General features: G+C 43.9%; 2 protein-coding genes across 2 annotated transcripts in view; both read right to left on the bottom strand.

The window, feature by feature from the left end:
• Positions 1-251: 251 nt before the first annotated feature.
• Positions 252-7,097, bottom strand: ankrd40 (ankyrin repeat domain 40). Its single transcript, XM_042087350.1, has 5 exons — positions 6,506-7,097; positions 5,567-5,715; positions 4,816-5,436; positions 4,207-4,388; positions 252-2,021 (listed from the first exon to the last, which is right to left on the bottom strand). Exons 1-5 carry the CDS (start codon positions 6,637-6,639, stop codon positions 1,872-1,874), a joined length of 1,236 nt encoding a protein of 411 aa, XP_041943284.1. The 5' UTR covers positions 6,640-7,097; the 3' UTR covers positions 252-1,871.
• Positions 7,098-14,690: 7,593 nt separating this feature from the next.
• si:ch73-281f12.4 (RA_Radil_like and Myo5p-like_CBD_Rasip1 domain-containing protein) overlaps positions 14,691-15,446 on the bottom strand; it is a 29,576-nt gene continuing 28,820 nt past the window's right edge. Inside the window, exon 16 of the mRNA XM_042087281.1 lies at positions 14,691-15,446. This exon is cut by the window's right edge and continues 199 nt beyond it. The gene's annotated coding sequence lies outside the window, so the exon portion shown is untranslated.

The raw sequence follows: 15,446 nt of genomic DNA, 5'->3' as shown, positions 1-15,446 counted from the left end.
ACTTCCTGTTGGCCATTCTGCACGCGTCTGCAGGAGGTGGTGACGCGCTTCGCTTCATCTCCACTGTGGTGTGGTTCCACGCGCTCTTTCTCCCTCTCCACTCTCTCCGTTTCACACTCTCCATGGGCAACAGACTCCAACGGAGAAACTTATAACATCTAGTTTTGTATTTTAAAAAATAAGACACCTATCCCAAAATACAGTAAATAAAAATATTAAAGCAGATTAGTGTTTTACACATAAACAAGATGGGCGTTATAAACATTTTAATAGTAAAAATCACAGGTTTTGGGCACTCACTGCTAAAACAGAAATAATATTAATAATATTAAAGGAAAAAAGAAGAGCTCTCTCTATAGCTGTCTGTCAATAACCATGTTGAATAGCCACTCATCAACCAGTTAAAACATATATGAGTGGTATATTCATCCTATACACATAGTGCACCTCTGGACCTTTTTCCTAATATGCAAGCCGGCAATGGCAAGCGCATATTTGCAGAAGGTAAGCTCAATATTCACTTTTACAGTCTTGATCAGGTATGAAAAACCATTTGGTTTTGGAGAGGCTAAGCTTTCTTTCCATAATGGCGTCGGTGAGGGCTGCAACCTGCAACTGAACTGGTTAGAAAACAATTCCTACTGAGGCAAACACCTTGTCACGTTAAATCAAGCTTTTTAAAAATAAAGATGTTCAAAAACAATGAATAACAAAGATATGACATTTTCCTATGTCAGATGAAACTCATCCTTTGAAACTGTGATTGTATTACATACCCCCTACCTATTAAGAGTGATCCTGGGGAAGGAAGCTAAGTGTTTGTGGAAGCTCTTTTTTTACCCTCTCCTAAAACTACCTCTAGTTAGCCTCTGAACTAGAACAAATCTGCTACATGACTCATTTCCGCTCATGAACGACTGGTTTCCTCATGCCTAATAAAACATTATGCTCTGACTGGTAGTCTTCTCTGAAGAGTCTGTCTAAATGGTTAATATAAGTATTTGGTATTAGAGTCATCACAGCTATGGACATTTCACTTTAAAACACAATCACAACAATGAAAAAAAAAAAATCCCAAATATAACATATCATGGGAACCCAACTCAATAAAGTGCACAAGGGCTCATCCAAACAAAACATACATAGCCATAATTTGCAGCCAGGTTTCTCCTCCCCAAATGTCCTCGAATAGCATTAAATCAAATGTTTCCTCACAGCATTCTTAGACAAGCAGGTTCACTCAAAGTGTGCTCCAACAGCCTTTCCCCCCTAAAATAACTGGGGTTAGTGCTGAACGTTAGCACTCCACCACTCGGCGCTACACATGGAGCTAACATGGCACACGGAGGACTAGTAAAGCCACTAGTAAATACTGCTGACACAGATCCAGGAATGTTAGAGAATAACACTGCACTGGGTGAGAGAGAGAGAGAGAGAGAGAGAGAGAGAGAGAGAGAGAGAGAGAGAGAGAGAGAGAGAGAGAGAGAGAGAGAGAGAGAGAGAGAGAGAGAGAGAGAGAGAGAGAGAGAGAGAGAGAGAGAAGGTTTATTCACGTGCAGACAGCAGCACTGTGTGTGTGTGTGTATGTGTATGTATAGACCTACCAGCTATCTGGCTATCCGCCAAAGGACCCATGCTTGGCTAAATAACTAGTGGAGACATGATGGGTAGAAAGACACCTTTAGAATCATGATAAAGACCACTGAGGAAACGAGTCATATCATGATACAGATCGATGAGGAAAACAGGGCCTTCTTGGCTGGTTAACAGAGAGGCTATATGACAAATCGTAACAGAATTTTGCAAAGGAACCCAAGCGACGATGGGCATAAGGCGACGGGCAGAGCGCCACCTAGAGGCCTCAGGAGCGGTCAGTAGGTGAGGCGAGAGGCCTTCATGTTGTAGCAGGGCCGGTCGGCCAGACTGCCTGCGCCCCCAGTGGAAAAGAGCGACAAGCCCTCAGACTTCTCCAGCACCACCTCAAGCTCCTGGAAGTCCTGCAGCCGAGCCACATCCTTGTCCTGCGGACACACAGAGGAGGAGAGGAGATGAGATGATGATGGTGGAGGTAAACAGCGTGCTGGGCAGAGCGAAGGTAATAGACCTCTGAAGTTCGCCTACAAAAAAGCTGCCATCTTTGCCCAGGTCTGAAATGCAGATGTTTTGCCCTACACACTTTTGTCATCTGATTTAGAGTGGCTCTTGTGATCTTCGTTAAGACATAAATAAGTAGATGAGTTAGTTAGCTCCCATGGTTAGTTAGCTCCCATGGTTAGTAGCCGGATCTCCTTATATGGGCAAAGACGACAGCTTTGGGGCTTTTTTGTAGGTGAACTTCAGAGGTCTCGTGTGCTCAGACTTGCTACACTATGGGGTTATAAAAGGTGCTCTAAGTGATGTTGGGCAACGTCACTTCTGTTGACTTTCAACCAAAACAGAAAGCTAGCTCGCTACTCCCTCCCCCTCCCTCCTGTGCAACTGAAACACTCCTAAACACGCATCTTGTCGGTGATTGGCTGTAACAGTTTATGTTTTTATGGTCCAGGCTGGACCAAGTTGTTTTTGTTGGCTCTCCACAGAGACCGCATTTTTTTTTACAGTGTATTCAGGGCACAGGCAGCTAGCGGATGGTAAGGTGATGTTTGCTGTATGTGACAAAAAATGTTTCGAATTAGAAACCACGTAACATCCCTTAGAGCACCTTTAAATGTGAAATTCACAGCTCCTGGCTTTGTTTTCCTGCAAGAGGCAGCGTCCTCAGTGCTGAGGTCAAGCGCTGTGATGGGTGCAGCCAGCCGGACACAGCAGCCTCAGGGCCCCGTGCTGGTGCTCAGGCCTGATGGAGACTCTCCCTCAAGCACACATACAGTAAGTCTCTCTCTCTCTCTCTCTCACACACACACACACACACACAGTAACTCTCCCTCACACACACACACAGTAACACTCTCTCTACCCTCTACCAAACATACACCAACACTCTCTCCCTCACACACATAAACTACCACTCTTACACACAACACACACACACACACACACACACACACATACGGTGTTAATCAATTGGGCAATGTCTGAACAATGTTATGCGCAATCACATTTCTAATCATGATAAACTGACTTGATGGTCAAAGTTTAAATCAAAGAGCACATGGGCACATGGCTGAACCAGAGCGGTAGAGGAAACAGAGTGGTGACACTTCCATAGGAGACTGTGGAAAAAATGGCAGCTCTTTTCCATGCCAGTTTCTGGGTTATGGAGACGGTAAAAGATCATAGAACTGCCATAACTTGGTTAGTAGCCAATGAGTTACTAGATCCCGCCCTCCAGCATCAGGAATACATATCCCGCCCTCCTGCTGTCTGTGCCAAACAGCTATAAAGCACAGCTTTTTAGGAACTATTGAGGCGTACCATGCTCTGAACCATGTGACGACGACATCAGAGTGTCGCAACTCTCTCTATGGCTCTGGCACGAACCATAGTACTCAGGAATGGTGCCCAGCAACATCACTCAAAAAGTTGTCTTCTGCATCACCAGCCTAATACAGGCCAAAGGGCTCTTGCTCACGCTTCATTTCTCAGCTAGATGTCCACGCTCTATTTGAAGACACAAACAAACAAACAAAACAAAACAAACACTAACTCTAAATCAGTAGTAGTTTGTATATGTTGTCTTCAACTGGTTCTGTCGATTATAAATCTATGCGACCAAGACTTAAATGTGTAAATGTTGGTGGACAAAGGTCCTTCTAAGCTACAAGTAGTTATGGAATTCTGAAGGAAGAGTTAAAAAAAATAGTGCCTCAATATTGCTGTGGTTTTCCTGTATCGGAATGAATATAAAAGCATCTGAACTGGTTCCTTGTGATGCTAGTACCATATGCAAAAGTGGACTGTAAAATATGTAAACCACAGCCTGAACACCGACTACCAAGAGCTCAGTTCTTTTTGCTATTGTGATTAGGAGCTGTTTAAAGAGAAGCTATGACTCTTGCCCTGATCCAACACTGCATTCCAGACCAGTCGGACATCAGAGGTCGGACTTCAATTCCGACTTTGACGTCAGGGTAGATCGCCTTCCCCCGAGTTTAGAAGTGGGAACTCAGAACCCTTGACCTCCGAGTTTGTCTGGCGGATCCCAAAAAGGGAATATCCGACTTCCGAGCCTTCTGCAATGCAGCATATGAGCCCTCTAGTGGGTACCTTTCTCAGCATGGTGTTGGGCAGCTTGCGGATCTTCTCCACGTGCTCAACGCTGATGTCCAGCTCGCGGCAGCAAACTCTCAGCAGTGAGCGGTAGGTCAGTTCCTGCCGGTCCAGTTCCACCTCGATGAAGTCGTTCTCCCGAGCATTGGGGTTCTGAATACGCACCTTCAGAACCAGCTCTGAGAAGACAGAAGGGTTGACAGGGTGGTGTTGGAGTGTGGACAACAAAGAATACATAGGAATAACATTGATCAATCATACACTGATTGAAAAATGTCCTCCACACCATATAGCCAATTAATCTCTTGCTCATTGAACACACCGTGTAAGTGCAATGTCACTAAATATACTGACAGAACAGACACATGTCTAACACTCTTTGTCCAACTGCTCAATAGTCACTGTCTAGACAACATAAGCAAAACTGCATAACTGATTAAAGGATGGATGATTAGGTGAATGAAGCATTAATTCAGGGAGTGATGGATGGATGGATGGATGGATGGATGAAGCATAAATTCAGGGAGTGAGGGATGGATGGATGATGAGGTGAATGAAGCATGAGGGAGGGAGGGATGGATGACTGGTGAGGAAGCGAGTGCTCACCTTGACAACTGACGGGAAAGGTGCTGGTGAAGAAGAAAGGCTGGAAGGCGGGCATGGAGCCGGCGGCCTGGGGCCCGTTGAGCTGCTGGGGGATGGACTGCTGTCGGCTGATGGGCGCCTGCTGGCCTGAGCTGGTGCCCGGGGAGGGCACGGTGGGGCACACAGTGCCATTCTGCGCCAACATGTGGGGGAGGTGCGGCTCGGGCGAGATCTCAATGGGCAGGCCGCCATTCATGGTTGGTGTCGGGGTGGACACCACACCGTTCTGCTCCGAAACCGGGATGAATGGGCCGTCTCGGGGACTGGGCAGTGACTGTGGATGCTGTGGCTGCTGGGAAGGCGTGACTCGTGTCGGGGCACTTGGATGCATTTGCGACAGCGGGGCATGCGGTTGCTGTGGCAGCGGCTGGGGCTGGGGAGGGTGCTCCTGGGTAGGGGACAGTGTGGCTGGCTCACTGTCCGGGTCCTCCAGGTCACTGGAGCCGTTCTGGGTGCCATTTTTTGCAATCATCAGATCATCTTTATCGGACCCGGTGTATATGAAGGGCGGGTTGGACAGGTAGTTGGGGATGATTGGCAACTCTGGTTCTTTAACTGGTTCTGGTTCATCCTCTTCCTCCACTGAGGCACACAAACAAAAGTGCTTGTGAGTTATTTTTCACGATTCAGCCTCAGACACATTCATAATAACATGGTTTAATTAATCACTTTAGTTTACTAATTATAAAAGTAATAAGTAATGAAAACATACTTCCTAGTAGTCTTCTGATCTCTGGTTTTTTAGTCAACTGTACTGCTAACTCTTCCTTGGCGGTCACAATATTCTGATCAGCTCCCGAGTTCAGAAGATACGCCACTATGTTTTTGTGGTTTCGTTTGCATGCCCAATGCAAACATGTCCTAAAGGAAAAGAGAAATAACATAACAGGTTGAGGAAAGTGAGGGACACACGCTTGTGATCCTTTCGCATTTCATCGTTTTCTATGGAGTCAATATTTAATTTAAATATATCACAGGAATAACTTTGGATTACTATTTAGACTGCCAGGGCACAGCAAACAGCATAGCCAAGCATCTGCTTTAATCTTCTCTGGCATAACTGCAGGTAAGACTACCGTGAAACAAGTGACGACGAGGAAGAACGATGACGTCTCGCCGCCAGAAGAGTGGATACTCTATTCCACGTGCGTAATGAAGAGTTCATCCGACTTTACATTTCACCCACTTAATATCACACTCAGGGTCACATTCATAATAAGCAAAATATCAATCTGAATTCATCCAAACATTTTAGACAGTGGCTTCTGCCTGGCACTAACGTTAAACCTCGCTTGAGAGTGTTAGGCAACACCAACCATTACTGCCAATTATCTAATCCGTTAATTGCGTGCATGCCAAAAACAACTCAATGCTTGAAAACGCCCTACTGAAACTATGTATTACCCAGCTAGCAAGCTAGACAGCCACTTGAAACACAACTTAACACTGGTTTAATGGATGATAACATTCTTCACCCATGCTAGCTAGCAAGCTAACTAGCCAACCAGATCAATTCTGCTAGCAAACAAAGCTTCGACACCTCTCCTGTTGCTTCATTTCAAAAGTTCCCATTCTCACAATAATGACGAAATAATTCTTATGTGTAAAGCATTTTTTAGCACTGTAATGAGAAATGTTCAACTTAACTTACCAGCCGTTGATTTCATTTTGAGAGTTGACATTTACTCCGCTCTCGACCAGCCTCTGCACTTCATCAATGTCTCCGATGGCACTGGCCTCTCTTAAACGTTCTTGCAGTTCTTTATCCAACGATGTTGTTGACATATTTCAGCTAAATTGTATGACGCTTCATATGAATTTCAGGTGTAGCTAGCTTGCTAATCTTAAACGCAGTGACGTTACGCTAACTATAAATAACGCTCGCCGCCTCAAGCTTCAGCGGAGTTAACGTTAACGATAAAATGTCAAGATGTTGCTTTGTTTACAAGCTTGTCATGTAAATATTCTTGACCGGACCGTCAAACTGAAAGATTGTGATAAACATGCATTAATTAATAACTGTTATGCTTGGGGCTATTACATAAACATTTACACTTTTACCCGGTTATCAAAGTCCTCTGTTGGTTGGCTTTAACTACTCCTCCCATGCTGGGGGGCAGTTTAAAGAGTAACAACCTTGCACCGTGTTTTTGAGTTCCTACAGTGATCATTTCTGTTCCGCGCCGTTGAATGATTTGGGAGATTTTCAAACTAGTTTACTGTGTAATGAACTGCAGTCAACAATTGTGTACTCTCATACTTACTATTTATCAAATGTATAAACATCACAGTAATCGTTTATTATAAACCGAAACAAGCACAGTAATTTCTTTCTTTTTGTATCTACCCTTTGAGCCAGTTCAACGGATCGCCTTTGGGTGGCGTTATATTACAATGTATAGGGAGGGAAAGTGAAAACCAGCGCCCCAAGCGGTTGCGTTCCTATCGAATAGCAGCTCCAATGTTAAGTCCCATAGACCTATTTTTTTTTAAAAATATTGTGAAGCCAAATCAGCGATGTTATCCACCAAAATATTTTTTCAGTGTCTATACAGTAATACTCTTCTAACTGTGAAAATGTCAGACCCTATTTTGCCTTATTTAAAAAAATCGAAATGGCTCCTTTTGTTTTATAAACGTACTACAAAAGAAGTCACGTGACTTTACCCTTCGACTTTACTCACGGTAGCATGGTTTGTTTATTAGCCTGGCTAGCATTGACACTTAACACTTACTGCCAGCTCTTCATGTGAGTAGAAGCACAACACCAGTTATCCAGACAGAAAGGTAATCACCACGCGGTTTACATCACGTTCTGTTATTACAAAAACATGTTAAGACAGTTAAGCAAATCGCCGTATTGATCAGTTAGAGATTAAGCACCCAAACATGTGACGTCACACGCAACTATAGTTTGTTATCACCATGTTACGACAAAAACTCAAAACAATTCAACTGATCCTAAAAATAAGGTATGACCACTAGAAGCAATAGAGGTGACCCCAGTGCCTAACATATGGAAGGCATTAAATTAAGATCCCAATGTGCACTGAGATATATTTTTTCAAAAAAAACAAAAAAATCCCATTCACTCCGCTAAACTCTAGGAACGCAACCACTAGGTGGCGATGAGATTGCTTTCCCTCCCTATGTTAGGTCTACTGGATTGTCATTACGAACGCAAGCTACGGTCTGAGAGGCCTGGTTTATCAGGGCCGGTTCTAGCCTACTACATTTGGGTGGGCTGGTAAAAATGTTGGGTGGGCAACATAGCTAAAAGGTCAAGTTGGATCAAAATTGACATAGGCCTAATTGACTGCAGCAGGGCAATATTTCTGATACATGATACATCATCACCATGGAGGAATTGTGGCAGATTGATTTCATGTTCAGAAGAGAGGTCAGGTAAAAGGTAACTTTCCCAGTAATGCCTTAAACAAAAAAAGGAGGTTGTGTCTTTCCCTACTATCATAGAGGGAAGACCATCCTATGTTTTGGTAAAGTTTACAGTGATAAGTAGCTTACCCCCAGTTATAAAACGTAAACTGGTAAACTGCATCAAGTGATTGAAGTGTGACAGGGCTGCATGCATGTACACCATAGGACTGCCATTATAGTTAGATAATATATAAAATAAGTATTTCAAATACAAAATATTATGTTGTCATTTGTATTTCATTTTGTTGAAGAAAATGGCTTTGTATTTTGTATCAAAATACTTTATATCTGCATTTTGGCCCCCAAATATCACCTCAAGTAACACAATGTAATTTCCTTTTAATTCATAATTTACCCAGACTTGTGATCATATTAAGATTCAGGAAGATGATCCAGTGGAAGATGAGTGACTCACACACTCACACGAATGAGTTGCTCACACACACAGTACACTCCCTATTACCAACCTCAAGTTTCTTGAGAACTTTAATGATATGTTTCTTGATAACTTTAACAATCCAATCGGAAACACATGGAACCGGGAACCGGTAGGCCTAACCAATTATGATTTGTCTCCACTTCGTACCTTTGCTTGACAAGACTTTTTGAGTGCATCTCTGATACAGTATTGTTGTTGTTGGCTGCAGCAACTCAAGCTAGGTAGCACTGATTGTTTTCAGGTTTTTTTCTGGTACCAACAGCACTCAGTGACTTTAAGAAACAGAAATGCATGTGAAAAATTGACAGAAATTTACTTTAAGGCATCAGGAGGGGGATTACCTACATAGGCCTACCTAAGCCTACTGCACAGGTATGTACCATCTAGCTACCATTACACTCAACACCAACTCATCTACATCCAAGCTGAGTTTGAGACTGCACACTGCGCAGATGCATAACTGAAAAAAAAACTTTGACTTCTCTACTTTGTTTGGGTGGGCAAGACACAATGCTTGGGTGGGCTTAGCCCCTGCCTATAGCCGGACCTGTACTTTATCATTGTGGACATTAGGGAGTATCACCTCAAAAATTATTTATGTTTATGGTATTTGGGACACTTTAGTCCAAAGTGACTTACAGAACACCACATTAGTTAAAAATAATAGTCTCAAATTAAGTTGAAAAGCCATTAACCATAATAATAGCAACAATATTCAATATCAACAATGAAAATAATGAGTTGAATATTAACAAAAAACATAAACATACAAACCATTCTCTATAAGAGAATGAAAGTCCCAAAACTATCACAAAAATGTAGAACTTTAGGTAACTAATTCTACCAACAAAGAATCACTGAGGAAAAGAATCTTGACTGTTACCTCTTTTAATAATTAATGGATGGTCAACACAGCAGATGCTCATCAGAGGACCGCAGTGAGTGAGAGGGGATGTAGAGCTGGATCACGGAATTGAAATAGCAAGGTGCAGATCCAGCAAGTTTCTTATAGCCAGAGTGAGGGATTATAATTTAATTCTGGCTGATATAGGAAGCCAATGAAGCGGAGTTACATAATTACGTTTTCTTTGGCTGATAAAGACCAGACATGCTGCTGCATTCTGAATCATCTGTAGGCTAATGGTCTCACTACATAAGCAGCAATGGGCCAGCTAACAATAAATTGCAATAGTCCAGTTTGGAAAGAACATGACCTGCACTAGAAGTTGTGTCATATTGTGTCAGATAAGGTCTCATCTTGCTGATGTTGAATAGGATAAGCTAACATGTTTTTGTGATTGACGCTATGCAGAGAAATGTAGTCGGACACCCAAGTCACATGCCAATTTAGCTGGGGTCAGTGAAGATTTGCCAAGCTGGATGTTTATCTGTTGGGGAATAGCTGTATTAGCTGGAAACACCAAAAGTTCAGTTTTGGAGAGATTAAGATGCAATCTTTCTTCCAGACTGAAATATCCCTGACATGCAGAAATCAGAAACAGTAGTCATCAAATGGGGAGGTCAGGTAAAGTTGAGTATCATCCGCATAGCAATGATTGGCAAATCTGTGGCAGCGAATGATCTCACCCAAGGAGGTTGTGTAAATAGAGAAAAGTAGGGGCCTTAGTACAGATCCCTGAGGCACACCTGTGGTGTGGTCATGAGACTTCCCTACATGCAAGACTTACGTTTTCAACATTTGCAGCTTGTTGCATATTGAGCAGGTACCTTATCAGATGAATCAGTAATCCCGGGAATTTTTTTAGTGACTGGGTGAATATTTTTCTCGTCTTGCACCTTACAACAATATTATTACAACTTTAATCATTTACTCAGTCATCCACTTTGTGTAAAGAGGACAAGTGGGCAGAGCTGTTAATATTCACAGTGCTCCGGCTGTCACATTCTTCTCTTTTGACAGCTGAAATGGCTGCATCACCTCCCAACCGAACACAATTACACATTCTCTCATAATGACTCATTAAGTACCATAACATTTCTCTGCATTCCTCCATTTCCTCTGCTGTTTGTCGTTGTCCTGCATGACCCAGCAGCTGTGTCCATTCTCACCCCAAAGGAATGGGCCTCTGGATGGGCAGGACCCCACACACACACACCCCACACACACACACAGCCAACAACTCACAGCCCGGCCAGGCCTGGACTTGCCTCAGTCTCCAGACTGGATTTCCTGTGTCTGAAGGAATCTATTCCCTTCACTCCCAGGCACCGTGGGCTGAGGCGAATGACTGATGTGGCTATGACACTGATACGAGTAATCTCTATACTTGTAGTATATAAATATAGAAACCTATTTCTCACCAAATGTGAAACAAGTAGGCCAATGCTGTTTAAGCCAGCTTCCGTATAGACCCCAAGCCCAGAAGAACTGGGGCGAGAAGATCACTTTACTGAAACTGAGTCACCCAACCGTACGGACCCCTGTGACGAGGCCAGCTGTAATAAAGGCACCCTGGTCTCACTGAGTTCTGAGGCTCTGATTCAGACCGCAGTAGGCACTTGTTCATTTCCTGAATACTAATAAGGCTTCCTGCTCCTCCTCACCCCTCCAAGAGATAACAGTGCCCTTTTGTCATTCAGCCAGGAGAAACACAAAAGGGAGCTGTAGTTTTGACAGGAGGAAGGGGGCATCCATCGTGACCCATGGCAACCGAATAGGTGATTTATGACATGCTTAGTAGTGGAGCCTTCCTCACAGGATAATCAGCACATTCCTTTGGTATGATGCACTAATAACTCACCACTAGAAAGCAAGACACATTTTACCATTTGTCCATTTCAGGAATTATGTTATTGTTACCTTATAGTGCGAAAACGCTCCTTTCCAACACACTCAGTTTAGACTTGGTGTAAAGTTTGTGCACGTATTCCACAATTCACAATTCCTAAATCACAGACATGTAGATGGAAAGTGCTGCATCTGCTCTGCATAGCAAAGGGGGCAGGCATCCACCCATTTGTGTTTGAGAGGGGGATTGTTTCTCCAGTCCTCGCGGTCAAACTTGGAACAAACAAGCAGACACTAAATACATACAGGCTGGCCACAAAGTGTCACAACCGCGCAAGAGGGCCGTTAGGTTGACTGCGCAACAGCAGTTTGAATAGGCGACTCCTCTCACAGGACTTTTTTTTTAAGAGCAGTGGTGATTTGCAATTAAGACAGACATAGGCTGCAGTGAAATGAGTTTTCTATTTTGGTCACAAAGCAGAGTGTCTCACACGTCTCTTCTGGGACAATGAGACGGCTCGCTGTTTACACCATGTAGTGTACTCTGTGATTGTGCTTACTATGAACGTGCACATTCATAATGTGTTTCTGGTTTGAAGTTCCCACGGTTGATTGATTTGAACAGCTAATGTACTTGCTGGGCAAGCGGTCTTTCCACCTGACCTGAGGCAAATGAACCTCCAGGGGAACAATTTCAGCACCAAGACTCCAGATGCACTCGTGGCATCACACACACACACAGGAAACACAAGTGTATAGCCAAGCAGCTTAAACAGCCTTAGTCAGTGTCAGCAGTTGTGGCCATGCTTTTCTCATCTAGTGTCCTCTAGTTTATTGCACTCTGCAACAGTAGAAGGGCTTTAACTGGCCAATTAGGACAAAGCTGGTCGGTGCGAGCGCTGGAGAGGCGCAGGGGCTGGTAGAATACGCAGCGGGTGAAACACAGACACGCAGCGCAGGGTGCCTGGCTGGTGGGAAACCACAGGCTTCTATAAACGGACTCAGTCTTGCCCACTGCAGCATTCCCTGCAGGGGACACACCCATGGATCCCTGCTGCTTTTCCCGTTAAAAGCCAGTGGTTGTCCAGCAGCTGGAGTCCCACTTTATACACACACACAAATGCATGCACACACACACGCACGCAAGCAGACATATATACAAATAATACAGACACAGGAAGACGGGAATATATTCAAACCCGCGTACACTACAATTTCATAACATAAACTAAAAAGAACATCTGTCGGAAAACCAGTTTGTAAATCAGAAAACATGCATGGCTCTTTGCTTTTAATTTCCAAATAATATTTATTAAATACATATGACAACATTAAAGAATACAAATATTACAAAATTATAACTGAACACTTTTCTTTGTTGATCATAAAAATCAATAACAAATATAGCTGCAAGCAGCAATGAGGGGGCCAAGCAGTGAGATCAGCAGGCCAGATTTGCCATGTAAGTCAATGCCGTTGCATCAGACATATAGCCTTAAGCAGTCACAGCAAGTTCCATGCCATACAACCCAAGATTGGCTGAGTTACAAGGTCAAGTTTCACATCAAAACATAACTGATTTTGTGGGGCTGAACCAGGGCTAAGTGTCGCCGCCCCCTCCCCCAGCCAGCCCACCGCCGCAACCGCCTCTGCTCATCCCACCCCGTCCCACCCTTGCACGCACACATTAGAATGAACTAGATGGAACTTGCGGTCATCAGTTTCACATCAAAAATAAAAGATTGACTGAGATATGATCACACTTGCTGTGATTTAAACATAGAGGTCAAGAATTGACGTCATAGGGTGTGTTGAACTCTGCTTGGCCCAAGGATTCCAATGATACCTCATTTTGCCATTCGGGTCAACAGGTCAAAAGTTACGTCCGTGAACACAAGTCCAACTTTGGCCTGTTGGTGGCGCTAGAGCGCTTGAGGTGCCGGCATGAAACTTGGTGAAATGAATTATTGGACTGTCCCCAATTAGTGTGCAAAATTTTATAACTTTTTACCAGACGGTTCTATGGGCTGCCATTGACTTCCATTGCAAAATAATGCGCATCAGCAACTACTGACCAAAATGCATTTTTGTCAATTACGGAGCCCCCTAGAGGTCAAATGTCACCAAATTTCTTGAGCATCCTCCCGATGTGGTCTGAGGTACATGTACTAAGTTTGGTTTTGATACATGAAAGCGTTGCTGAGATATGACATCACTTCCTGTTTGGCGGCTTCGCCGCAAATTTTGATTGGCTGGTACAGGCCAATGCCTCTGTCAATTGTTCCAGAAAGCAATGCACTCATCAGGCATGGTCTGTAGATGGTCTCTGCCAATTTTGGTGAGGATCCGCTGAAATTTGTGACCTGCAAAAACGTGTACGTGTTTTTGATTAAATCCAATATGGCGGCCGAATCAATTACGATGACATCACAAGTTGGCTTGGGTCGGCCTAAGGACCTTCAACAGTAGTACCAGACACCACTAGTGGGTTTCAATTCTAAGCACAACTGCAGCTACAGGCCAAAAGGCATGTTTCTTAATTACAGCGCCCCCTAGAGGTCAAAGGTCACCAAATTTCTTGAGCGTCCCCCTGATTGGGTCCTGAGTCCATGGACTTAGTTTGGTTATGATAGATCAATGGGTTGCTGAGATATGAGCTCACTTCCTGTTTGGCGGCTTCGCCGCAAATTTCGATTGGCTGTTACGCGCGAACGGTTTTAGTTCCGAAGACGAAAAAGAATAACTTTTGTGCGGCTTGGTCTGAAGAGCATGTGTGTCAAGTTTGGTGACGATCGGACAAAATTTGTGACCTGTGAAGTTTTAGTTTCACTTTCACTAAAATCCAATATGGCGGAAAATCCATCATGGCGGAAAATGACGTCATAGGATGCGTTGAACTCGGCTTGGTCCAAGGATTCCAACGATACCTCATTTTTGACAATCGGGTCAACAGGTCAGAAGTTACGTGCGTGAACGCAAGTCCAACTTTGGCCTGTTGGTGGCGCTAGAGCGCTCAAGGTGCCGGTATGAAACTTGGTGAAATTAATTATGGGACTATCCCTAATCAGTGTGCCAAATTTCACAACTTTTCACCAGACGGTTCTATGGGCTGCCATTGACTTCAATGGCGGAATAATAATAATAATAATAATAATAAGAACAAATAGAAACACAATGGGTGCCTTCGCAGCTTCGCTGCTTGGCCCCCAATAACACTGCTGAAGTGGTACTAAAGAGGTCCATACAAGAAGCGGTCCTCATTTGGGCGGCTGCACGAGGCTGGATAGCGTGTCCTTCCTACATTTCTGCATTTCTGAAAGCCACTGGATAATGGAGACATAATGTTGGTTTTAAAAAGGAAGGTAAAAACAGTCAGATGGCCGCCCTGGTGAAGTCCAACACTATTTCTTTCCCTCTCGCAATATTTGGTATCATGTTTGAATATGCTGAGGGCTATTATAGGATTTGTGGTCTGGCAGGAAGGACGTCTCGGCACTGCTCTGTTGCCAGTCAGAGTGGAAGTGACCTTGGTCGTCCTCAAATAGCCCGGCTGCGGAAGGCATCTCTGTTCACCACAGTCATCCTAACCTGACCAGAACCACTGGGCATCTGCTGAGAATGGTGAAGGGGAATTGCAAAGTGGGCTGACCATTAGCCCACAAGGCAACCTTAAATATGCCCCAAGGGAAGGGTTCCGCAGATAGCTTGCCTTCATCAGCACTATGATGCTTTTTGCAGAGTGTTCGGTTTGGGGCAAGGCAGTCTCCAGTTGTGGTATTGCTTTCTTTAGTGCTGATAGTCAACCCCCACCCCCCCTCTCATACCCCCCCAAAACTTCAGGGCTGTTCTGACTTCTCAGTTTTTTTGGTGTAAGAGATGCATGCTTTTTTTTTTTTTAGAACACAGGAACATGAAAAAAAACGGATGAACACAGAAAGAGAGTCTCTTTTTTGTAGACTGAGAAGG

Source organism: Alosa sapidissima, chromosome 3, assembly GCF_018492685.1.
Source record: "Alosa sapidissima isolate fAloSap1 chromosome 3, fAloSap1.pri, whole genome shotgun sequence".
Classification (NCBI taxonomy): Eukaryota; Metazoa; Chordata; class Actinopteri; order Clupeiformes; family Clupeidae; genus Alosa; species Alosa sapidissima.
This window is presented reverse-complemented; position numbering and strand designations above follow the sequence as displayed.

Bases quoted from the DNA above. Each gene is read 5' to 3' on its own strand.
- ankrd40 (XM_042087350.1), bottom strand. From the start codon at position 6,639: ATGTCAACAACATCGTTGGATAAAGAACTGCAAGAACGTTTAAGAGAG. The intron at 5,716-6,505 runs GTAAGTTAAGTT...CTTTTCCTTTAG, and splicing joins CAAAATGAAATCAACGGCTG to GACATGTTTGCATTGGGCAT. The intron at 4,389-4,815 runs GTGAGCACTCGC...CTGTCTTCTCAG, and splicing joins CTTTCCCGTCAGTTGTCAAG to AGCTGGTTCTGAAGGTGCGT.